The following is a 19,107-nucleotide window of genomic DNA, read 5'->3' on the forward strand; positions in this document are numbered from 1 at the left end:
TATCCCATCCCCTCACCTGATAGTTTCCCTATTCTTTATCCATCTGGGAGTATGGACCCAGGGTCATTATGGGGTGCAGAAGACGGAAGGTCTGGCTTCTGTAATTGCTTCCCCACTAAACATAGGTGTTGACGGGTTGTTCCATACTCCCAGCCTGTCTCTCTCTTTCCCTAGTGGGGTGGGGCTTTGGAGAATCAGGGCTCCAGGACACATTGGTGGGGTCTTCTGCCTGGGGAAGTCTGGTTGGCATCCTGCTAGCAACTGGAACCTGGTGACTGAAAAGAGAGTTAACATACAAAGCCAAACAAATTGTTGACTAATCATGAATGTAAAGGCTGGAATAAACCCAACACACCCATCCAAAAAGATCTGTGTACACATATGATCTTGGCAGCACAATTTGTAATAGCCAAAACCTGGAAGCAACCCAGGTGTCCAACAACAGATGAGTGGCTGAGCAAGTTGTGGTATATATATACAATGGAATACTACTCAGCTATAAAAAATGGTGACTTCAGTCTTGGATGGACCTTGAAAAATTCATGTTGAATGAAATAAGTCAGAAACAGAAGGATGAATATGGGATGATCTCACTTTCAGGCAGAAGTTGAAAAACAAGATCAGAAAAGAAAACACAACTAGAACCTGAACTGGAATTGGCGTATTGCACCAAAGTAAAAGACTCGGGTGGGTGGGTGGGGAGAATACAGACCCAAGAAGGATGATAGAGGACCTAGTGGGGGTTGTATTGTTATATGAAAAACTGGGGAATGTTATGCATGTACAAACTATTGTATTTACTGTTGAGTGTAAAACATTAATTCCCCAAGAAAGAAATAATAATAATAATAAAGGCTGGAATAGTGCAGATGAAGAGTTGGGGGTGGGGTCTCCATTTTGTAGACAGCTAGTAGACCTATTTTAGTTATATTCCAAAGGGCCCATTGGCTATACTAGTTGTTTTTGTTTTGTTTTGCTTTTTTCCCCTGAGCCTGAAACTTGATATGTAGGTGGATCCATGTTATTGTCTGGGGAGATGATGTCATAGCTGGAAAAAGGACCAGAAAGCTGCATCAGGGAAGAGAGTATCTCCCAAATATGGGAAAGGTGTATAAATATTATTAACTGTAAACTCCATCAATTTGATCTGATCTGGGGTCCATAATCAGCTTAGGAACCTATGTGACCTCTGTATTCCTGTAAGATCTGAGCTCACATTCTGTGGTCATGAGTAGGAATGTTACAAGCTGCCCCAATTTCAGGACCCATCTTCCTCAGGTGAAACATAGAGTATTTTGTCCAGCCTCCCTTCGGAGGATGGAACATTCTCTACCATTGTTGATCCAAGTTGAGTGCAAGGTCCTGTAGGGGCCCACAAAGGGGTCTATTGTGTTGTTCCTGATAGAGATGACTGGTAACATTGGGGAGAGGGATTTATTCAAGGTCTAGGCTCATCATGCCTGTTTGGGAATCTCAGGACTCCCCAACTAGGGGCATTTCTCTTTTTTAATTGCTCATTTGTTTTTATTATTATTTTTATTCATGTAGAGCCAAACAAGCAGAAAGAGAGTGGAAGAGAGCATAGCACTGAAACTTTCTTCAATGCCACGGGGGCTGGGCTGGAACCAGGGTCACGCACACGGCAAAGCAGCACACTACCCAAGCATTGCTGTTTTTGTAAGTATCCCTGGAGCAGGTGGATGGAGGTAAATAGTTACTTTTAGCCACAGATTTTTCTTTTTACAAGAATGGAAGCTTCTCCCTGCCCTAATTCAACTTTCTAACCCTTTTCTCTACTCTCGACACCATTCTTTCAGACAATATTCTTATCCAACCTCAGGCTAGCTACTAAACTCAAGCAAAACTACAGTAGTTGTGTGCCCCCAGGAACATGCCTAAAATGGTTCTTCTAGCTTTCTTTTACCCTAAAATCCCTAATCTCATCTGCTCTAATCCTACTTTTTGATTCCTGTTCATTAACCATTTTGTCTCAGCTTAGGTCATGCCACTTTCCAGACACTAAGTTACAAATGCTACCATGACTCCATCCTGATTTCTCTGGGCAGACGACTTCACCAATGTGTCCTGGACCCTCGCATCTCCAGACTTCTGGTCCACTAGGGAAAGATAGAAACAGACTGGGGGTATGGACCGACCTGTCACTGCCCATGCTCAGCAGAGAAGAGAAAGAGTCAGAATCTGGCATATGTGGCCCTGGGTATTGAACTCAATACCTCAAAAAAGCATGCTCTGTGATTTACCCCTGACCACCTCCCCAGACTCATGGCCCACTTCTTTTCTAAGTTTTTTTTTTTTTAACTTAAGTAGTGAATGAGTAGTGTTTATAACAATATGAGATAGAGCGGTATAGTTTCACACCACACCCATCACCAAAGTTCTATCCCCCACCCCAAAGATAACCACCATAGTTCTCCCAAAGTATTAGAGACAGTTTGATTACTTTTTTTTTTTTTGGGGGGGGGAAGCTCACGTGTTTCAATTCTCTATATTCCATATATGAATGAAACCATTTGGTACTTGCCTTTCATTTTTTGCTTATTTCACTAAGCATAATCACCTTCAATTCTTTTTTTTTAATTAAATTTTGTTTATTATCTTTGTTTATTCATTGGATAGAGACAGCCAGAAATTGGGAGGAAGGGGCAGTGCGCCAGTCGCGGTCACCCAGAAAGGCCACCATGCTGACCCGCTTCCTGGGGCCGCAGTACCGGCAACTGGCCCAGAACTGGGTCCCCACGGCCGGCGTGTGGGCGGCGGCGGCGGGCGCCGTGGGGCTGGTCTGGGCCACCGACTGGCGGCTGGTGCTGGACTGGGTGCCCTACATCAACGGCAAGTTCAAGAAGGACTGAGCGCGCCGCGACGACATCAACAACAACAATAACCACAACAAGGCTACAACAACGAAGGCAACAACGAATAGCGAGATCTTGGTGGAGACAGAAATGAGAGGGAAGAGGAAGAAAGACCTGCGTCCCAGCTCGCGCCCCTGGGTCCTGGCGCTGAGGCCTGAGGTGCGCCGCCACCTGGCCACCATCAAAGTAGCTTTGAAATAAATAAATATTCTCGCACAGCGGGGGGAAAAAAAAAAAGAAATTGGGAGGAAGGGAGAGAGGCAGAGAGACACCTGCAGCCCTGCTTCACCACTTGTGAAGCTATATCCCCTGCAGGTGAGAACTTGGGGCTTGAACCTGGGTTCTTGCACATTGTAATATGTGTGCTCAACCAGGTGTGCCACCACCATGCCCTACTACCTTCAATTCTATCCATGTTATGCCAAAGGACACACTGTTATCTTTTTTGATTGCAGAGTAGTATTCCATGGAGTATACATCCCATAACTTTTTCCCCCCCAACCCCCCAGGGGATTGAACCTGGGACTTTGAAGCTTCAGGCATGAGAGTCTCTATGCATAACCATTAGGCTATCTACCCCATCCCATCCCGTGGTTTCTTTCGTCAGTCATTTGTTGATGAGCATTTAGGCTGCTTCCACTCTTCGGCTAGTGTGAATAATGCAGCTCTGAACATAAGGTGCATATGTCTCTTTGAACTAGTGTTTTCATGTCATTTGGATAAATGCCTAAGAGTGGTCTTGCTGGATCATAAGGTAATTCAATTTTTATTTATTTAAAGACTCTCCATACAGTCTTCCAAAGGGGTTGTACCAGTTGGCATTCCCATCAGCAGTGTAAATGAGTTTCTGTTTTTCAATATCACCAGCATTTGTCTTTTCCTGTTTTGTAGATGGAGGTCATTCTCTGGTGTGAGGTGGACTCTCCATGTGGTTTTAATTTGCATTTCTCTAATGATGAGTGAAGTGAAGCATTGCCACAGAGGTCTGTGGGCTGTATGTATCAGTATATTGTTTTTAGAAAAATGGGTGATCTAGTTGTTGGGCAGTGGCATACCTGGTTGAGCATACATGCACTAGGACCCGAGTTCAAGCTCCTGCGGGGCGGGGGGAGCTTCATGAGCAATGAAGCAGGCCTTCAGGTATCTCTCTTTCTCCCTCTCTCCTTCCTCCTATTCTCTCAATTTCTACCTATTCTATCAAATAAAATAAATAAGTAAACTTTAAAAAAATTTCTACAGCTATTTTATTTCATTTTTTTTTATTATCTTCATTTATTTATTGAATAGAGACAGCCAGAAATTGAGAGGAAGAGGGGAGATAGAGAGGGAGAGAAACAGACAGCTGCAGACCTGCTTCACTAATCGCAAAGCTTTCCCCCTGCAGGGGGGGACTGGGGATTTGAACCCGGGTCCTTGTGCACTGTCACATGTGCACTCAACCAGGTGTGCCACCACCTGGCTCCACAAGTAAACTTTTAAAAATTAAAAAAAAAAAAAAAAAGAAGGAAGGAAGGAAGGAGAAGAAAAAAGAATATGGATGATCCACATCTAAAGATTGCACTTCCTGTCTCCTAACTTAGCACCAAAGGTGAGGCTCTGGCATTTACCTGCACACATTCTTTCTTCTTTCTCATGTGGAGCTACTTCCTCCATATAAGACCATCCTTACGGTGTAAAAACTCAGTACGGAAGTGTGAAGTTTGTCCCTTTCCTTTCCCATCGCACCTAACAACAGTATTCAGTGCAAACCAGTTGAAACAAACTGTGATCTTGTTAATTCTCTACTTTTAAAAAGCCCTGTCTTCCCCACCTGCTCCAGGGGAGCTTCTCCCTGCATGCTAATATTCAGTCGCACAAGAGAAAACCTTTAAGATCAGCCTCTGAAAGCATGTGAGGTGTGTGGCCATGTAGAGGGATGTTCCCGAAGCTGGGGCAGAAGAGCTCTCAGGGGAAGCCTGGGCTTCTGGACCCCAGCAGCTCTGCCTGAGACTGCTCTGCCTGCCTGCTGCTCCCAGGGGTGGAGGGACAAGGAGGACCAGAAGGAGCACTGCCAGCTGGCACAGTGGCTAGAGCACTGGACTCTCTAGCATGAGAATTCCACCCTGGCATGGCATGCACCAGAGCAACTCTCTGCTTCTCTCCCTAAAAAAAAAACCTTTGAGAAGGAGGAAGAAGAGGAGGAGTGGCAGAAAGAAGAAAGATCTCTCTATCCTCTCCCATCTCCCCCTAAACAGCTCTCACCCAGTGACTGAAGGGTGCTGCTGAGTGAAAACCCCAGTGGTCTCCCTACTTCTGGGAGGGGTGACTCTGAGGGACTTGCTCAACATCTCCAGGCTACTGAGCTCTGCAGAGCCAGAGGTCACATCTGTGAACTCCCCTTTCTCTCTCCTGCCATCCCCACATGCCCTGTGCTCCCAGAATCCCCTAGGAAATGAAATACTTTGATTAAAATCTTGTCTCTACTCCATGTCTACCAGAAATGCATGTGCATTCTTAATGAGAATGTAATCAAATTTATTAATCTTTACCTAATAAATTGAGGGTTTGGGATATAGAAATATAGTCTAATCCTGACCTACTAAATGGCAGTGGGAAAATATCCATTTTCTTTTGATATAATTAGATAAGCTACATATTTGTGTACGTTAGGGAAAGCTTGGCCATTACTATTTAACTGCTATGTTATTTGTGACTGAATCAAGCTAAAAAACAAAAAACAAAAAATAAACGAACAAAACAGGGGCAGGCAGTAGCACACTGGGTTAAGCGCAATAGTATGAAGTGCAAGGTCCTGCGCAAAGATCTGGGTTCGAGCCCCTGGCTCCCCACCTACAAGAGGTGAAGCAGGTTCTATATTTGTCTATCTTTCTCCTTCTCTATCTCCCTTTCCCTCTCAAATTCTCTGTCCTATCAAATAAAATGAGTGGGGTGTGGGGAGGAATTGCCCACCAGGAACAGTGGATTCTTAGTGTCTGCACTGAGTCCCAGTGATAAATCTGGAGGCAGAAAGCAAAACAAAAAAACACGTTCTGTTCTTCATGCTGTACACTTAAACATGACTGCTTAGCTGAATATAGAAATATATAAGTCTTTCTCCAGACTTTTCAAACCCTGCCAGTCTCTATCCTACCCAGACCCAAATAAAAACTAGGCTTGAGAATAGACAAAACAAGTTCCGGGATATAGGTGAAGCGGGAGCAAGTTGTAAAACCTTGGAGCGCCCCCTGCTGGAACATATTGGTAAAGGAACTGTAGTGAGGGAATTGCATCAGAAAACAAATTTACAATCTAAGTCTGTTTAATTGCTAGATCAAAGAGAAAACTTGAAATTACAATAGTACAACCTGGTGGTGGTGCACTTTGCCATACATAAGGACCTAGGTTCAACTCCCCTACCCCCACCTGCGGGGAGGGGGGGCTTTACAAGCTGAGGAGTAGTGCTGCAGGTATCTCTCTGTCTTTAAAGATAGCGACTCTTGTCTCCTCAATTAGCACCAAGAGTGGTCTCTATCAAAAAAGAAAGAAAAAATGGCCACTGGGAGCAGTGAATTCCATAGTGGCAAAAATAAACAGCAGCAGTATTAGTAGTAGCCTTCTTCTAGACTTGCTCAACAAGTACAACTTGTTCTCTTTGTGTGGTCTGCGGGTAGTGAAGTGGATAAAGCACTGGACTTATAAGCATGAGGTCCTGAGTTCAATTCTTGATAGCACATGTACCAGAGTGATGCTTTGGTCCTCTTTCTTTCTCTCTCTCCTCCTATCTCTCTAATAAATAATAATAAAAAAATTTTTTTTAAGTTCTCTTCAACCCTAGGATTATCTGTCTTATATCAGGAAAAAAGTCTGGACCTAATCTGTTAACCTAGGCAACCTCAGAAAAGGACTCAGCACTGTTAAAGCACATGGAAGACTGAAAATTGGTCAGCAGCCTAGGCTTTTATTTGCTGTGTTGTTTTTGGAAAGTCAACCAGCTCAGTGGGGCTAGAGAGCATAATGGTTATGCAAAGAGACCCTCATGCCCGAGGTTCCAAAGTCCTAACTTCAATCCCCCACACCACCATAAGCCAGAGTTGAGCAGTGCTCTGGTAAAAAAAAAAAAAAAAAAAAAGTCATCCTGTTCCTCTGTATTGCCTATCTCTGATTTTAAAATGAAGAGGATACTAACAAGCTTCAATCCTTTGATAGTAGGAGAAGAAACAGGAAGACAAAAAAAAAAAGTAAGCCAGCATCCAAAAATGCCACACATCCTCACGAATAAAACCTCAGAACTGGCCCACAGCCACATCTCCTTATGTACATAGAATTGAGTGCCAGGTCCTGGTGACATGGTGATAAATAAGGCATGCTCGTCACCCTCCCAAAACTTAGAGTCTAATGCCATCTGAGGGAAAACACCACAACAATGTAGATAGCTGCATGCCTCAGGGCCCAGGTTCAAGCCCCCAGTACCACCGTATGCCAGAGCTGAGAAGCAATGCTCTAGACACTCTCTCTCATAGAAGAATAAATAAATCTTTAAGAAAATAACAAACAGTAGTCATAAAACATGGAAAAATTCAATACAAGCAACATTTTCTGGAAAATATTGGAAATAAATCATTTTCTTGATGGTCAGGACAGGCCTCAAAGGCAAGTTGTGCTTGTCTTTGGGCTTGAAGAATGTGAGGCATTATAGCACAGGATTTTTTTTGCCCAATATTGTTTATCTAGCTGTTCTTGGAAGAAATTCTTTTCCAGAAATGCTTTTTTGTTTTTCTTTCCCAAAACGTAATTAGGAGGGCAGAAAGATAGCCTAGTTCTAGTTGACTTCACTCAAAGTCTTAACAAGCACCACATGGATGCAACCACTGGTTAAACAGGTGAATCCTTGGGCTGAAACAGCTATGTCAACACGGGAATAAGGAGAATATTGATGGAGTGTTGTCCTCCGTGGGTTGGGAAGTGGTATAGTGGCTAGAGAAATGGACTTACAAATAGCAGATTCCTCCTTTTTCTCTGTTCCCTCTCTCTCTTTTCTTTCTAGCTCTTACCCTCTATTAAAAAATGAAAGAGAGAGAGAAGGAGAGAGAGAGAGAGAGAGGAGAGAGAGAGAGGACCTTCTGGAGTGATGGAATTATGCAGGTTCAGCTTCATACCATCAGTCATTATCAAAGTTGTACATTACAACCTTGATAAGTCACCATTTCCTCTCCACTAGGATAACTATAGCTACAACAACAACAATAAAAACAAACAATACTGAGTGGTGAGAATGTGGAGAAATTGAGACCCTCCTACATCACTGGTGAAAATATAAAATGGTAGTCACTTCAGAAAAACAGCTTGGAATTGTCTCAGAAAGTGAAACATAGTCATCACTTGGCAAAGCAATTCTACTCCTAGGTGATTACTAGAGAATTTATATCCATATGAAAACTGCTTTGTGAATATTCATCCTGATAGCATTTGTAATAGCCCCTAGACGGAGAGCATCTCACAAATTGTCAATGTATAACCAGAATGTGTTATGTTCATGCAGTAGCTGAATCACTTTCCCCCCCTCCTCTTTTTTCCTCTTCCTTGTCCTCACTATTTTTAGTGTTCATAATTTCATCTAGTTCTCCTTACAAGCTTACTACATAGTCTTACTGTAGCTTCTCATTTTCTTCTCCAGAGGAGAAAACTTCAACTCAGAGAGGTTAAGTCACTTGCCTGAGCTCCCACAATTTTGAAAGGGAAAGAGCTGCCTTTCCGATCCCGGCAATCTGAAAGAAGCTTGTTGAAATGGTTCATTGTTTGGCTGATCCTTGTGACCACGAGGTGTAGTCCCGAAGGAGCTGGTAAACAGGAAATAATTTTATAAAGAAGAATTCATGCAGAGGAGCATGACCGGCCCTTCTAGAGGGTGCTGGGGAATCCAGTGTCTGAGGCACGGAGGCTAGAGCAATGTCCTCCTCCTCCTCCTGATTCTCCTGGGCTGGGAAGAGCCCCTGTGGGCAGTGGTTTTTCTGCCCATCTGGGTAGCACAAAGCTCCCACAGGACTTCTCAGGGACCAACTCTGTATTGGACTAAGTCTGTGCATTTTGCATGCAGGGCTCAGCCACTCTGGAGAGACTGCTGTGATTCTCAAGTGGGAGATGGAAAAAAAACCAGGCCTGGGCCATTTGGCCAGGCCACTGGAGCAGAGCCTGCTGCTGTGAAGGTGGCTAGGTCCAGCTTACTGGGAGCCTGGCTGGGGGCCACGTGCTGTCCACGCAGAGGGGGGCACTTCACAGAGAGTGAGGGCTAATTCCCTGGCAGACCAGCACCAGGCTACTGTAAGCTCTTTTCATTCAGCAGCCAGACTCCCCAGTGCGGGCAGCCTGCTTCGTGTGGGGCACAGGGCTGGTGTGACCATGGCCTTAGAAGTTCCAGGTTCAACCCCCAGCAATGACCAATGCCAGAGCTGAGGTGTATTCTTCTCTCTGTCTATCATTATTTTTTTAAAATTTATTTATTGGGGAATTAATGATTTATAGCCAACAGTAAATACAATAGTTTGTACATGCATAGCATTTCTCAGTTTTCCACATAATAATACAACCCCCACTAGGTCCTCTGTCATCCTTTTCCAGGCCCTGTACTCTCCCACTCAACTGTCTATCATTCTTTATCTCTCATCAAAATCTTTTCTTTTTTTTAATCCTCCAAAGAATGGGCCAGTGAAATAGCTCACAGGGATAGTGCTTTGTCCTGTGAGTGACCCTGGTTCGAGTCCAACCCCCACCTTCACTGCACTGAAGGAAACTTTAGTGCTTTGGTTCCTTTTTATTATTATTATTTACACTACGAACCCACTGCTCCTGGAAACCATTCCCTCCCCCCTTTTTGTTTTGTTTTCTTATTTTTGTTGTCATCATTGCTGTTGTTGGATAGGACAGAGAGAAATCGAGAGAGGAGGGGAAGACAGAGAGGGGCAGAGAAAGATAGATACCTGCAGACCTGCTTCTTCACCTGTAAAGTAACCCCTCCCCCCCGCAGGTGGGGAGTCAGGGCCTGGAACTGGGATCCTTATTCTGATCCTCACATTTTGTGCCATATGCATCTAACCCAGTGTGCTACCGCCCAGTCACTGGTTTGTTTGTTTGTTTGTTTATTTATTTATTTTAAACCAGAGCACTGCTCAGCTCTGGCTTATGGGTGTGGGGTGATTGAACGTGGGACTTTTTAGCCTCAGGCATGAGAGTCTCTTTGCAGAATCGTTATGCTATCTGCCCGCTCTGCTTTTTTTTTTTTTCTTCTCTCTCTCAGCCTGTTTGACAAGAGTTGTTTGTTACTCACTCAATGTAGTCACTGGTTACCTCAAAAAATGGGAAAAAATCATAAGAGGGTGGGGGTAAAACAGCAGGTAGAGTGTAAGACTTGCAAATATGAAGACCCAAGTTAATAAAAAAAGGAGAGAGAGAGAAAGAGAGAGAGAGAGACAGACAGACAGACAAACAGATAGAGAGAACAGGGGAATTTCCAGTGGAGGGGATGGGACATGGAACTCTGGTTGTGGGAATTGTGTGGAATACTTTTTATCTTACAATTTTGTTAATCATTATTAAATCACTAATAAAAAAATTAAAAAAGAAAAAAACAAAGAAGAAAGAACTGGCAGTGAATCATTAGCATTATCAGTGTTTATGGAACATCACTGGGTGTCTTCTTTGTTTTATAATCGAGAGGGGGAAATAGTTGCATTGTTCTCCCATTTCTGATGTCTATTTGCTCTTGCTTCTACTGTTTTTGTGTGCAGTGGGGTATCGAACACAGAGCCTTACATTTACAAGTTGTACACTCTATAGCTGTGCTACTTCCTTGGCCTGGGAGCACTGTTTTATTTTAATTAATTAATTCATTATTTTTGCAGTACTGGGGTATCACATGTGTGATTTCTCCACTCCTGGGCAGCTAGCTTTCTTTCCCCTTCCCCTTCCCCTCCCTTTCCTTCCTTCCTTCCTTCCTTCCTTCTTTCCTTCCTTCTTTCTTTCCTTCCTTCCTTCCTTCCTTCCTTCCTTCCTTCCTTCCTTCCTTCCTTCCTTCCTTCCTTTTCCTCCCAGGGTTATCATTGGGGCTCAGTGCTTGCCTGGCTCCACTAATGCAGGCAATATTTCCTTCTTCTTCTTCTTTGACAGAGTAAGGGATAAAGAGAGATAGGGACCAGGTGGTGGCACGCCTGGTTGAGTGCACGTGTTACAGTGCACAAGGACTCAGATTTCGAGTCCCTAGTCCCCACCTGCAGGAGGAAAGCTTCACAAGTGGTGAAGTAGTGCTGCAGATGTCTCTCTATTTCTATCCTTCTCTATCATCCCCTTCCCTCTCAATTTCTGCCTGAATCTATCCGATACATCAATAAAGATAATAAAAAATAAAGAAAGAGATAAAGATTGAGAGAGCAGAGATACCTGCAGCACTGCTCTACCATTCAATAAACTTCTCTGCAGGCAGGGGTCTAAGGCTTGAAACCAGGTCATTGCACACAGTAAACATATACACACTACCAAGTGAAGCACCACCTGACCCCTTTTTTTTATCTCCAGGGTTATTGCTGGGGTTCAGTGCCTGCACTACGAATCCACTGCTCGTGGAGGCTATTTTTTTCCCCTTTTGTTGCTCTTGTTGTTTATTGTTGTTATTGCTGTCATTGTTGTTGGATAGGACAGAGGGAAATGTAGAGAGGAGGGGAAGAGAGAGAAGGGGAAAGAAAGACAGATACCTGCAGACCTGCTTCACTGCTTGTGAAGCGACTCCCCTGCAGATGGGGAGCCAGGGGCTCGAACTGGGATCATTATGCCAGTTCTTGTGCTTTGCACCATGTATGCTTAACCTGCTGCACTACCGCCCAGCCCCCCTTCTTTTTAAAATTATTTTTATTTATTTATTGGATAGAGACATCTAGAAATTGAAATTGAGAGGAAAGTGGGAGGAGAGGAGGAGAGACAGAGAGACACCTGCAGCACTGCTTCACTACTCTCAAAACTTTCCCCCTGCAGGTGAGGACCAGGGGCTTGAACCTGGGTCCTTGCGCATTGTAACATGTGCATTCAACTAGGTGCACCACCACTCAACCCCATTCCTTTTATTTTACACACACATACACACACACGCACACACACACACACACACACACACACACACACACACACACACATACCCCACAACACTGGAGGTTCCCCTGGAGTGCAGTGACACTCCCTTGTGGTGGTGGGGTTAGATTCTAGGCCAAACACATGGCACATGACGACCAGGTGAGCCATCTTCAGGCCCCAGGCTGAATGGTTTTTAAGCTGGCATCTTGGTTGAGTGCCTGATTTTGTACCAAGCCCTGTTATAGGCTCAAAAGAGTAGTGACTTTTGGGAAGAAGGACAATTTCAAATACTGGTTCTCAGTAAAGACAAATTGTAGCCAGACTTTTTTGGGGGGTCTATCCCTTTTGCTAATGCAGACAGCAGCTCATTCGCCCCTCTCCTCATGTTTTGTAGCCAGACAAGTTTACTCAGCAGGGTGTGTGCTTGGCATTAGAAGCAGGATTAGCATTCTATTTTCAAAGGGGGCAGAGCTGACCAGCAGCTGCTCTGCCAGAGTAATTCTCCCTGCTCCCTCCAACTTCCAAGGAGACAATTGGTCACATTCTGAGCAGACACTCACTTACTCGGAGAGTGGGTTGCAAGCTGTGGGCTGCCTGCTCGCTTAATTTCAGGAAAGACCTTTGTGTTTTTTTTTTTTGTTTGTTTTTTTATTATATTAATTAGTGTCTTGGCGAGGTTGAATGAGGCTTTCAAACCAGCAAGAGTTTTTGCTGATCTCTTAAAGTGCCCTTTCCAAAGCTTCTTTGTTTTGGTTTTGATTTAAGTCTTCTATGCATTCAACACTCCCCTTCCAACCCTTCCTCGCATTTTATGGAGTGATGGGTGGAGGGGGATGGTGGCGGCTATGGTGAGGAGGGCAGAGTGCCCTGTCTCTCATGTGCTGGGTTGAAAGTGGGAGGCTACCCTTATCTTGTGCATGTGGCTCTTGGCTGCAGGTGTGAGCTCTAAGAAGGCTATTACATAGTGCCTGGATAGTGGATCACCTGGTTGAGTACACATGTTGCCATATGCAAGGACCCAGGTTCAAGCCCCTGGTCCCCACCTTCAGGAGGAAGCTTCACGAGCAGTGGAGCAATGCTGAAGGTGTCTCTCCTCTCTATCACCCTCTGCCTCTAACGATAACTTTCACTCTTCCTTCCTTCCTTCCTTCCTTCCTTCCTTCCTTCCTTCCTTTTTTTCTTCCTTCCTCCCTCCTCTCTCTCTCTCTCTCTCTCTCTTCCTCTCTCTCTGTCTGTCTCTTTCTCTCAGACTAAGGCATAAGAGCCTTTTGCAGAACTATTAAGCTATCTCCCCAGCCCTGGGAAAAACCATTCTTCACTTAAAGCATTTTCGAGGGGGAGAAAGCTCACCAGTAGAGCACCCATTTTAGCGCACATCAGGATCTGGGCTCCCACCACATGAGACATCACACAAAGGGGAGCCTCATGGGCAGAGAAGCAGTGCTCCTCCTCCTCCCTGTGTGTAGCTCCCTGTCTCTACTTTTCGCCCTTCTTCACCTCTGAAAAAAAAAGAGTCTGCCAGGAGCAGTGAAATTGTGCAGACATGGAGGCCCAGAGAAGTGCTGGTGGCACAGACCAAACCAGAGCAATGGATTTTGTTGGTGAGCAGGGCGATAGCTCAGCTGGGAGAGCACTGGAATTGTATGCTTGAGGCTTGCAGTGGGGTCGCCACTGCCACATGCACCAGCGTGTTCCGGCTTTTCTGTGTTGTAAGGAGCAGCTTGCTCGTGTGTAATGGATACAAATAGATTTTTAAAAATACGCATTTCCCCCCCAAAATATGGGGCTTTAGGGTGTGTGTGGACAACATGCCAGAAGTCTTATGGAGGAAAATTTGAGAACGAAGAGTGAAGTTATGAACAAATGCTCTGCAGCTAATTTGTCAGTACAGTAAAACATTTCATTCAGAACAGGGTTCTTTGAGCCTAGGAGATAGCCTAGTGGGTCTGCAAAAAACTTTCGTGCCTGAGACTCTGAGGTCCCAGGTTCTGTGCCTCTGAGCCAGAGTTGAGCAGTGTTCTGGAAATCAAGCAAACAGATCACCTGAAACAGCACTCTTGGTGGCTGGGCGGTAGCACAGCAGGTTAAATGCACTGGTGCAAAGCTCAAGGACCATGTGTAAGGATCCCTGGAGGCAAAACAAAACGAAAAAAGAAAAGCTCCAGCGGCGTAATAGGTTAGCATGAGGCACTTACACAAAACAAGACGCAGCAGGTTAAGCGCTCTTGGCGCAAAGTACAAGGACTGGCGGAAGGATCCGGGTTCGAGCCCCTGGCTCCCCACCTTCAGGGGAGTCGCTCTACAGGCGGTGAAGCAGATCTGCAGGTGTCTATCTCTCACCTTCTCTGCCTTCCCCTCCTCGCTCCATTTTTTTCTGTCCTATCTAACAATGACGACATAAGTAACAACAATAATAACTACAATAAAAGGCAAAATAAATAAACAAAACAAAAACAAACAAACAAAAAACCCAAAGAGGACTCTTTCACATGTTCTTTTTTTAATATTTATTTATTTATTCCCTTTTGTTGTCCTTCTTGTTTTATTGTTATAGTTATTATTGATGTCATCATTGTTGGATAGGACAGAGAGAAATGGAGAGAGGAGGGGAAGACAGAGGGGAGGAGTGAAAGACAGACACCTGCAGACCTGCTTCACCGCCTGTGAAGCGACTCCCCTGCAGGTGGGGAGCCAGGGGCTCAAACCGGGATCCTTCCTCCGGTCCTTGTGCACATTTTCTTAAATACATTTTGATAAACTCCCCTCTCCCCCCCCCCATGGAACAAATAAAATTCATGTACAAAGATGGCAGGCAAATGAATTCTTCCAAAATAAATGCAACTTGTATTTTTCAAAAACACTACTTTTTCATACCAGCAATAACCACAGAGGTCAAAACATGACCAAATGCCCACTGACAGCTGTCCGCATAAGGAAGATGAGGTATAGATGCTCCACTAGTAAAATGATGAAATCATAGCTCATGCAACAACTTGAACAGAAGCTGAGGCGAAGTAAGTGAAGTCAGTCAGGAAGGGAATGAAAATTACCAGATGGTTTCACCCACACACAGTGTATCAATAACTAGCCTAAGCAAATGAACTGGTCCAAATAACAGAACTTTACTCTCAGACTTTGACAAAAATTTGGTGGTTGCCAGAAAGAACGAGGAAGAGCCAGAGGAAGAACAGAGACCTAGGCTTTGCAGCAGTGAGCACACAAAGAGGGAGAAAGAGAGGCAGCCACTCAGGAGTGAAGACAAGCAAACTCCAGATACACACACCACATAGGTAGGACCCGTTTCTAGAGCGGTAGCCATTCTAAAGAGGGAATTTTAAGGTCCACATGTCATGACATTTTATTTAAATATCACCTTAAGAAATAACAGGATTGTGAGGATATAGCATAATGGTTATGCAAGAAGACTCTTATGCTTGAAGCTCTGAGGTCCCAGGTCCAATCCCCAGCACCACCACCATAAGCCAGAGCTGAGTAGTGCTCTGGTGAGGAAAAAGAAAAAAAAAAAGGAAGAAAGAAAGAAAGAAAAAGAAAAGGAAAGAGAAAAAGAAATGATAGGATTGGGAGTTAGGCGGAGCGCAGCAGGTTAAGCACAGGTGGCGTAAAGCACAAGGACTGGCATAAGGGTCTCGGTTCAAGTCCCCGGCTCCCCACCTACAGGGGAGTCGCTTCACAAGCGGTGAAACAGGTCTGCAGGTGTCTATCTTCCTCTCTCCTTCTCTGTCTTCCCCTCCTCTCTCCATTTCTCTCTGTCCTATCCAACAACAATGACAGCAATAACAACAATAAAGCAACAAGGGCAACAAAAGGGAATAAATAAGTAAATAAATATTAAAAAAAAGAAATGACAGGATTTTAGAGGCATCTGCACACAAGCCTGAGGATTACACTAAGGGACACAAAGAGACAAAGAGACTCTGAAGCAGAGGCTTCTGTGCAGAAAAGGAGGGGTAGCAGCCCCATGTGGAGAGAGGAGGCAGGGGTAGGAGGACCAGAGCCTGTCCCAGGGTTTGGGGGGTGGGAGGCTCTGGCTGGTGTGGCCATTGGGGACCTCGTGTCTCTGCCCCAGGATAAAACCATCCAGAACCAGAATGTACATGGGACCCGCCCAGCTCCACGGAGGCACGGATGTCTGCAGGGACACACACCTTCAGGCGACCCACAAAATGCACTGGAATGACCCACATGCACATGGAGACTGGGGCCCTGAGAGGCCTGTGATGCTCTAAGGTCTCTCAGGGTGAGAAGGAAGATTGGGGTCTGACCCAAATCTGCACCTGCCCATTGGAGGCCATGAATGTACCCTGACTTCCCAGGGCTGTGGAGTGAGTGTGAACATTGCTGTCACTGTGTATGTGATCCGGGTGTATGTGTGTGGGGGGACCATCCCCATCCCACACGGGCCACTGGGAGGTATTTCCTGAGGAGGAAGCCCAGGGCAGGGGACCCAGGAAGTGACATCATGGCCCTGGGCTGGGGACCAACAGACTTGGAACACTGGTTGCCTGGCGACCACATTCTATCTCCAGCCCCCTGCCCGGTTATTTCCTTGTGAGCCCTGCAGAGGGAAAGATGTTGTCCTGCTTCAGACCCCGCCCAGCGGGCGGCCTCCCCAAAGAGCAGCCACAGACTCGCCTCAGCCAGTTTGGCCGCTGGTTCAGAGACAGGTCTAGACGCCTGTGGATGCCATGCTGCTGGGACACACAGGTGACAGAGGGGACCAGGAATAGGCATCTATGAAGGCCACTAACACCTTCCTGTCAGGGCAGCCGTGTGTGTGTGTGTGTGTGTGTGTGTGTGTGTGTGTGTGAGCGAGCATGCATGTGTGCGTGTGTGTTCATCTAGGAGTGAGGTAGGAGAGTCTTGGTCATAACTCAGATCAGGTTGTCTAGGAAGATGGGGAGTTCTGGCTGTCCTCTTCAGTTTTGTCTGTCACCCTGGAGGGGTGTGGGCAGACACAGGCCTGTGCTGGTCTGGGGCAGTGTCCAGGGCAGAAGTAGCTGCCAAGTGAGACTTCTGAGACAGGCTCTGAGGTCTGACCCTGATGTTCTGTCTCTGTAGAGATCCCTGGAGAAGGTGTCCTCGCTGGAAACTGTGTCCCTGTATGAGGAAGACTGGCCGGTGTGGCTGGTCCATGATGAGCAGCTAAGCCCCTCGGAGTCACTCTCCTCCCTGGGGGTGTCCTCAGAAAGCTCCCTGGATGAGCAGGGTGGGGCCTCTGCCAAGCCAGCAGTGAGGGCCCTCCCCAAGGGCTGCATGCTGCTGGTGGTGAGCTCCTGGCACCTACAATGTGACATCCTGTGTCATAGGCCTGCCCAGGCCCTGGACCCACTGGACACTACGCCTGAGGGTGAGAGGCTGGGCTAGGGAGCAGGAAAGGGGCTGGTTGGCCCCCAGAGGGGAGCTCAGGGTCTGGAGCTGCCTCAGCAGAGTGGGATCAGCCTGCTGGGGAACAGCAGGGGAGTTCCTGGGGTACTGAGTGGGCCCCCTCTGCCCTGGGCAGGGCTTCTGGGAGCTGCCTGGTAGGAATGCCTCTCCTCTATCTCTGCAGGGTCCTGTGAGCAGCTACCAGATTTTGCCCTGGCCCCCCAGGAGCCCCAGGCCCCTCCCAGGGAGCCTGGCTGCACAGCTTCCCCACCTGCTGCCTCACCTTAAGAAGCCATCTGTACCCTGAAGCCTATACCACCCCAGAACGCACAGCCAGCTCTGCTCAGTGCAGGGGTCTGAGCACCTGTGCTCCTGGGCTCAAGGAGCCCAAAGAAGCTGCTGCCCATGAGGGAGCTGCAGGGGCTCAGGCCTGTGGGTCTCTGTCCTCTGCCCACCTCCTGGATTCCCATTTCCTATGTTTGAGAATAAAGGTTTTTGCACATTCTGCCTGCTCACTGCTGCTCACTCAGTAGCTCACATTTGGGGGTCTCCACTCTGGGGGACTCAGAGAACACAGGCCCAGTGGAGGGAGCCCCTCCTCAGAGCCTCATAGCAGCCCCTCAGTCTGCTTTCAGTGCTCCCTATCCACAAGTCACCCTCACTGGGCACCTCCCTGCCCACCCCCTCATTCTCACATCACTCATCTCTGATGGTCCCCCCTCCCTGAGTCCAGGACAGGGAGTGAGTGGCAGGTGCTCCTGGGAATGCTCTTCATCCTGCAAGCCCTCTTCCCTCCAGGAAAGCTCACCTGGGCAGTCCCCTTGCCTGCCTAGGACCCCCCCCCCCCCCACCCCTCTCCTCAGGAGAAAGTCTTTGTACATTGTCAGCTCTCGAAAGCCTGGGGGAGGGCAGGACTTGCAGGGCACAGGGAGGCCTCATGGAAGGTTTCAGAAGGCCAGAGGGGAAGGCCTGGTAATTTGGAGCAACAGCATCCTCAGCTCACACCAGGTCCTGCCTATAAGCATCTGTCTCACCCTGAACAAGCCCCCACTCCACACAGCCGGCGCCTCAGCTGCTTGAGGAGAGGCTGTGCTCCAGGGAGGAGGGAGAGAGGCTGGGAGCTCCTCCACTTCATTCTCCACAGCAGGGATCTTTCTCAGCTGTAGTAGAAACAGGGAAGGGAAGGAAGCAGCTACTCTCTTTAGAGATGTGCTAAGACCAGATTCGATCTAGTTTTTGTTTGTTTTCTTGTCAGAGCCCTGCGCAGCTCTGCCTCATGGTGTTGCCCCGAACTGAACCTGAGACTTCAGAACCTCAGGCATGATAGTTTTTTTGCAGAACCACTAGGCTGCCTCCCCTCCAACTATGGCCAGTCTGCAGGAGTCAGAGGCCCCTGACCTTTGCTTTCCAGCACCCACTCTGCTTTCTTCTGCTCTTACATGTAGAGACCTTTTCCTCACTCCAGCTGTCCTGTGTTTTTTGAGAACAAGGTGTGTAACCTGACGCTTTACCTACATGAGCAGTGAGTTCTTCCTTGTGGAACCACCTGCTGTCCTGAGAGGACAGTCCTGTGCTCCCACAGCTGGGTCTGTGCCCTGGAGAAGTGTCCCAGGAGGCTCACTGCTGTCTGAAGGTCCCCAGGCCTGGACAGTTGGCTCTGTAAGCGTGATTATAGCTCAAGCTATGACCCAACTTCAAAGGAAACTCTTTGCACTGGTGACACAGCCAGAACAGCTAGTACAACTGGTGGGAAGTG

At 46.7% G+C, this 19,107-nt stretch overlaps 1 protein-coding gene across 1 annotated transcript; it reads left to right on the forward strand.

Annotated features, from left to right (window-relative positions):
- Positions 1-2,661: 2,661 nt before the first annotated feature.
- Positions 2,662-3,094, forward strand: LOC103120882 (cytochrome b-c1 complex subunit 10-like). Its single transcript, XM_060188599.1, has one exon. It carries the CDS (start codon positions 2,700-2,702, stop codon positions 2,868-2,870), a length of 171 nt encoding a protein of 56 aa, XP_060044582.1. The 5' UTR covers positions 2,662-2,699; the 3' UTR covers positions 2,871-3,094.
- The last annotated feature ends 16,013 nt before the right edge of the window (positions 3,095-19,107 follow it).

This window comes from Erinaceus europaeus, chromosome 3 (assembly GCF_950295315.1).
Source record: "Erinaceus europaeus chromosome 3, mEriEur2.1, whole genome shotgun sequence".
NCBI classification, from domain to species: domain Eukaryota; kingdom Metazoa; phylum Chordata; class Mammalia; order Eulipotyphla; family Erinaceidae; genus Erinaceus; species Erinaceus europaeus.

What these genes read in the sequence shown, in the direction of transcription:
- LOC103120882 (XM_060188599.1), top strand. Translation starts at nt 2,700, where the DNA reads ATGCTGACCCGCTTCCTGGGGCCGCAGTACCGGCAACTGGCCCAGAAC.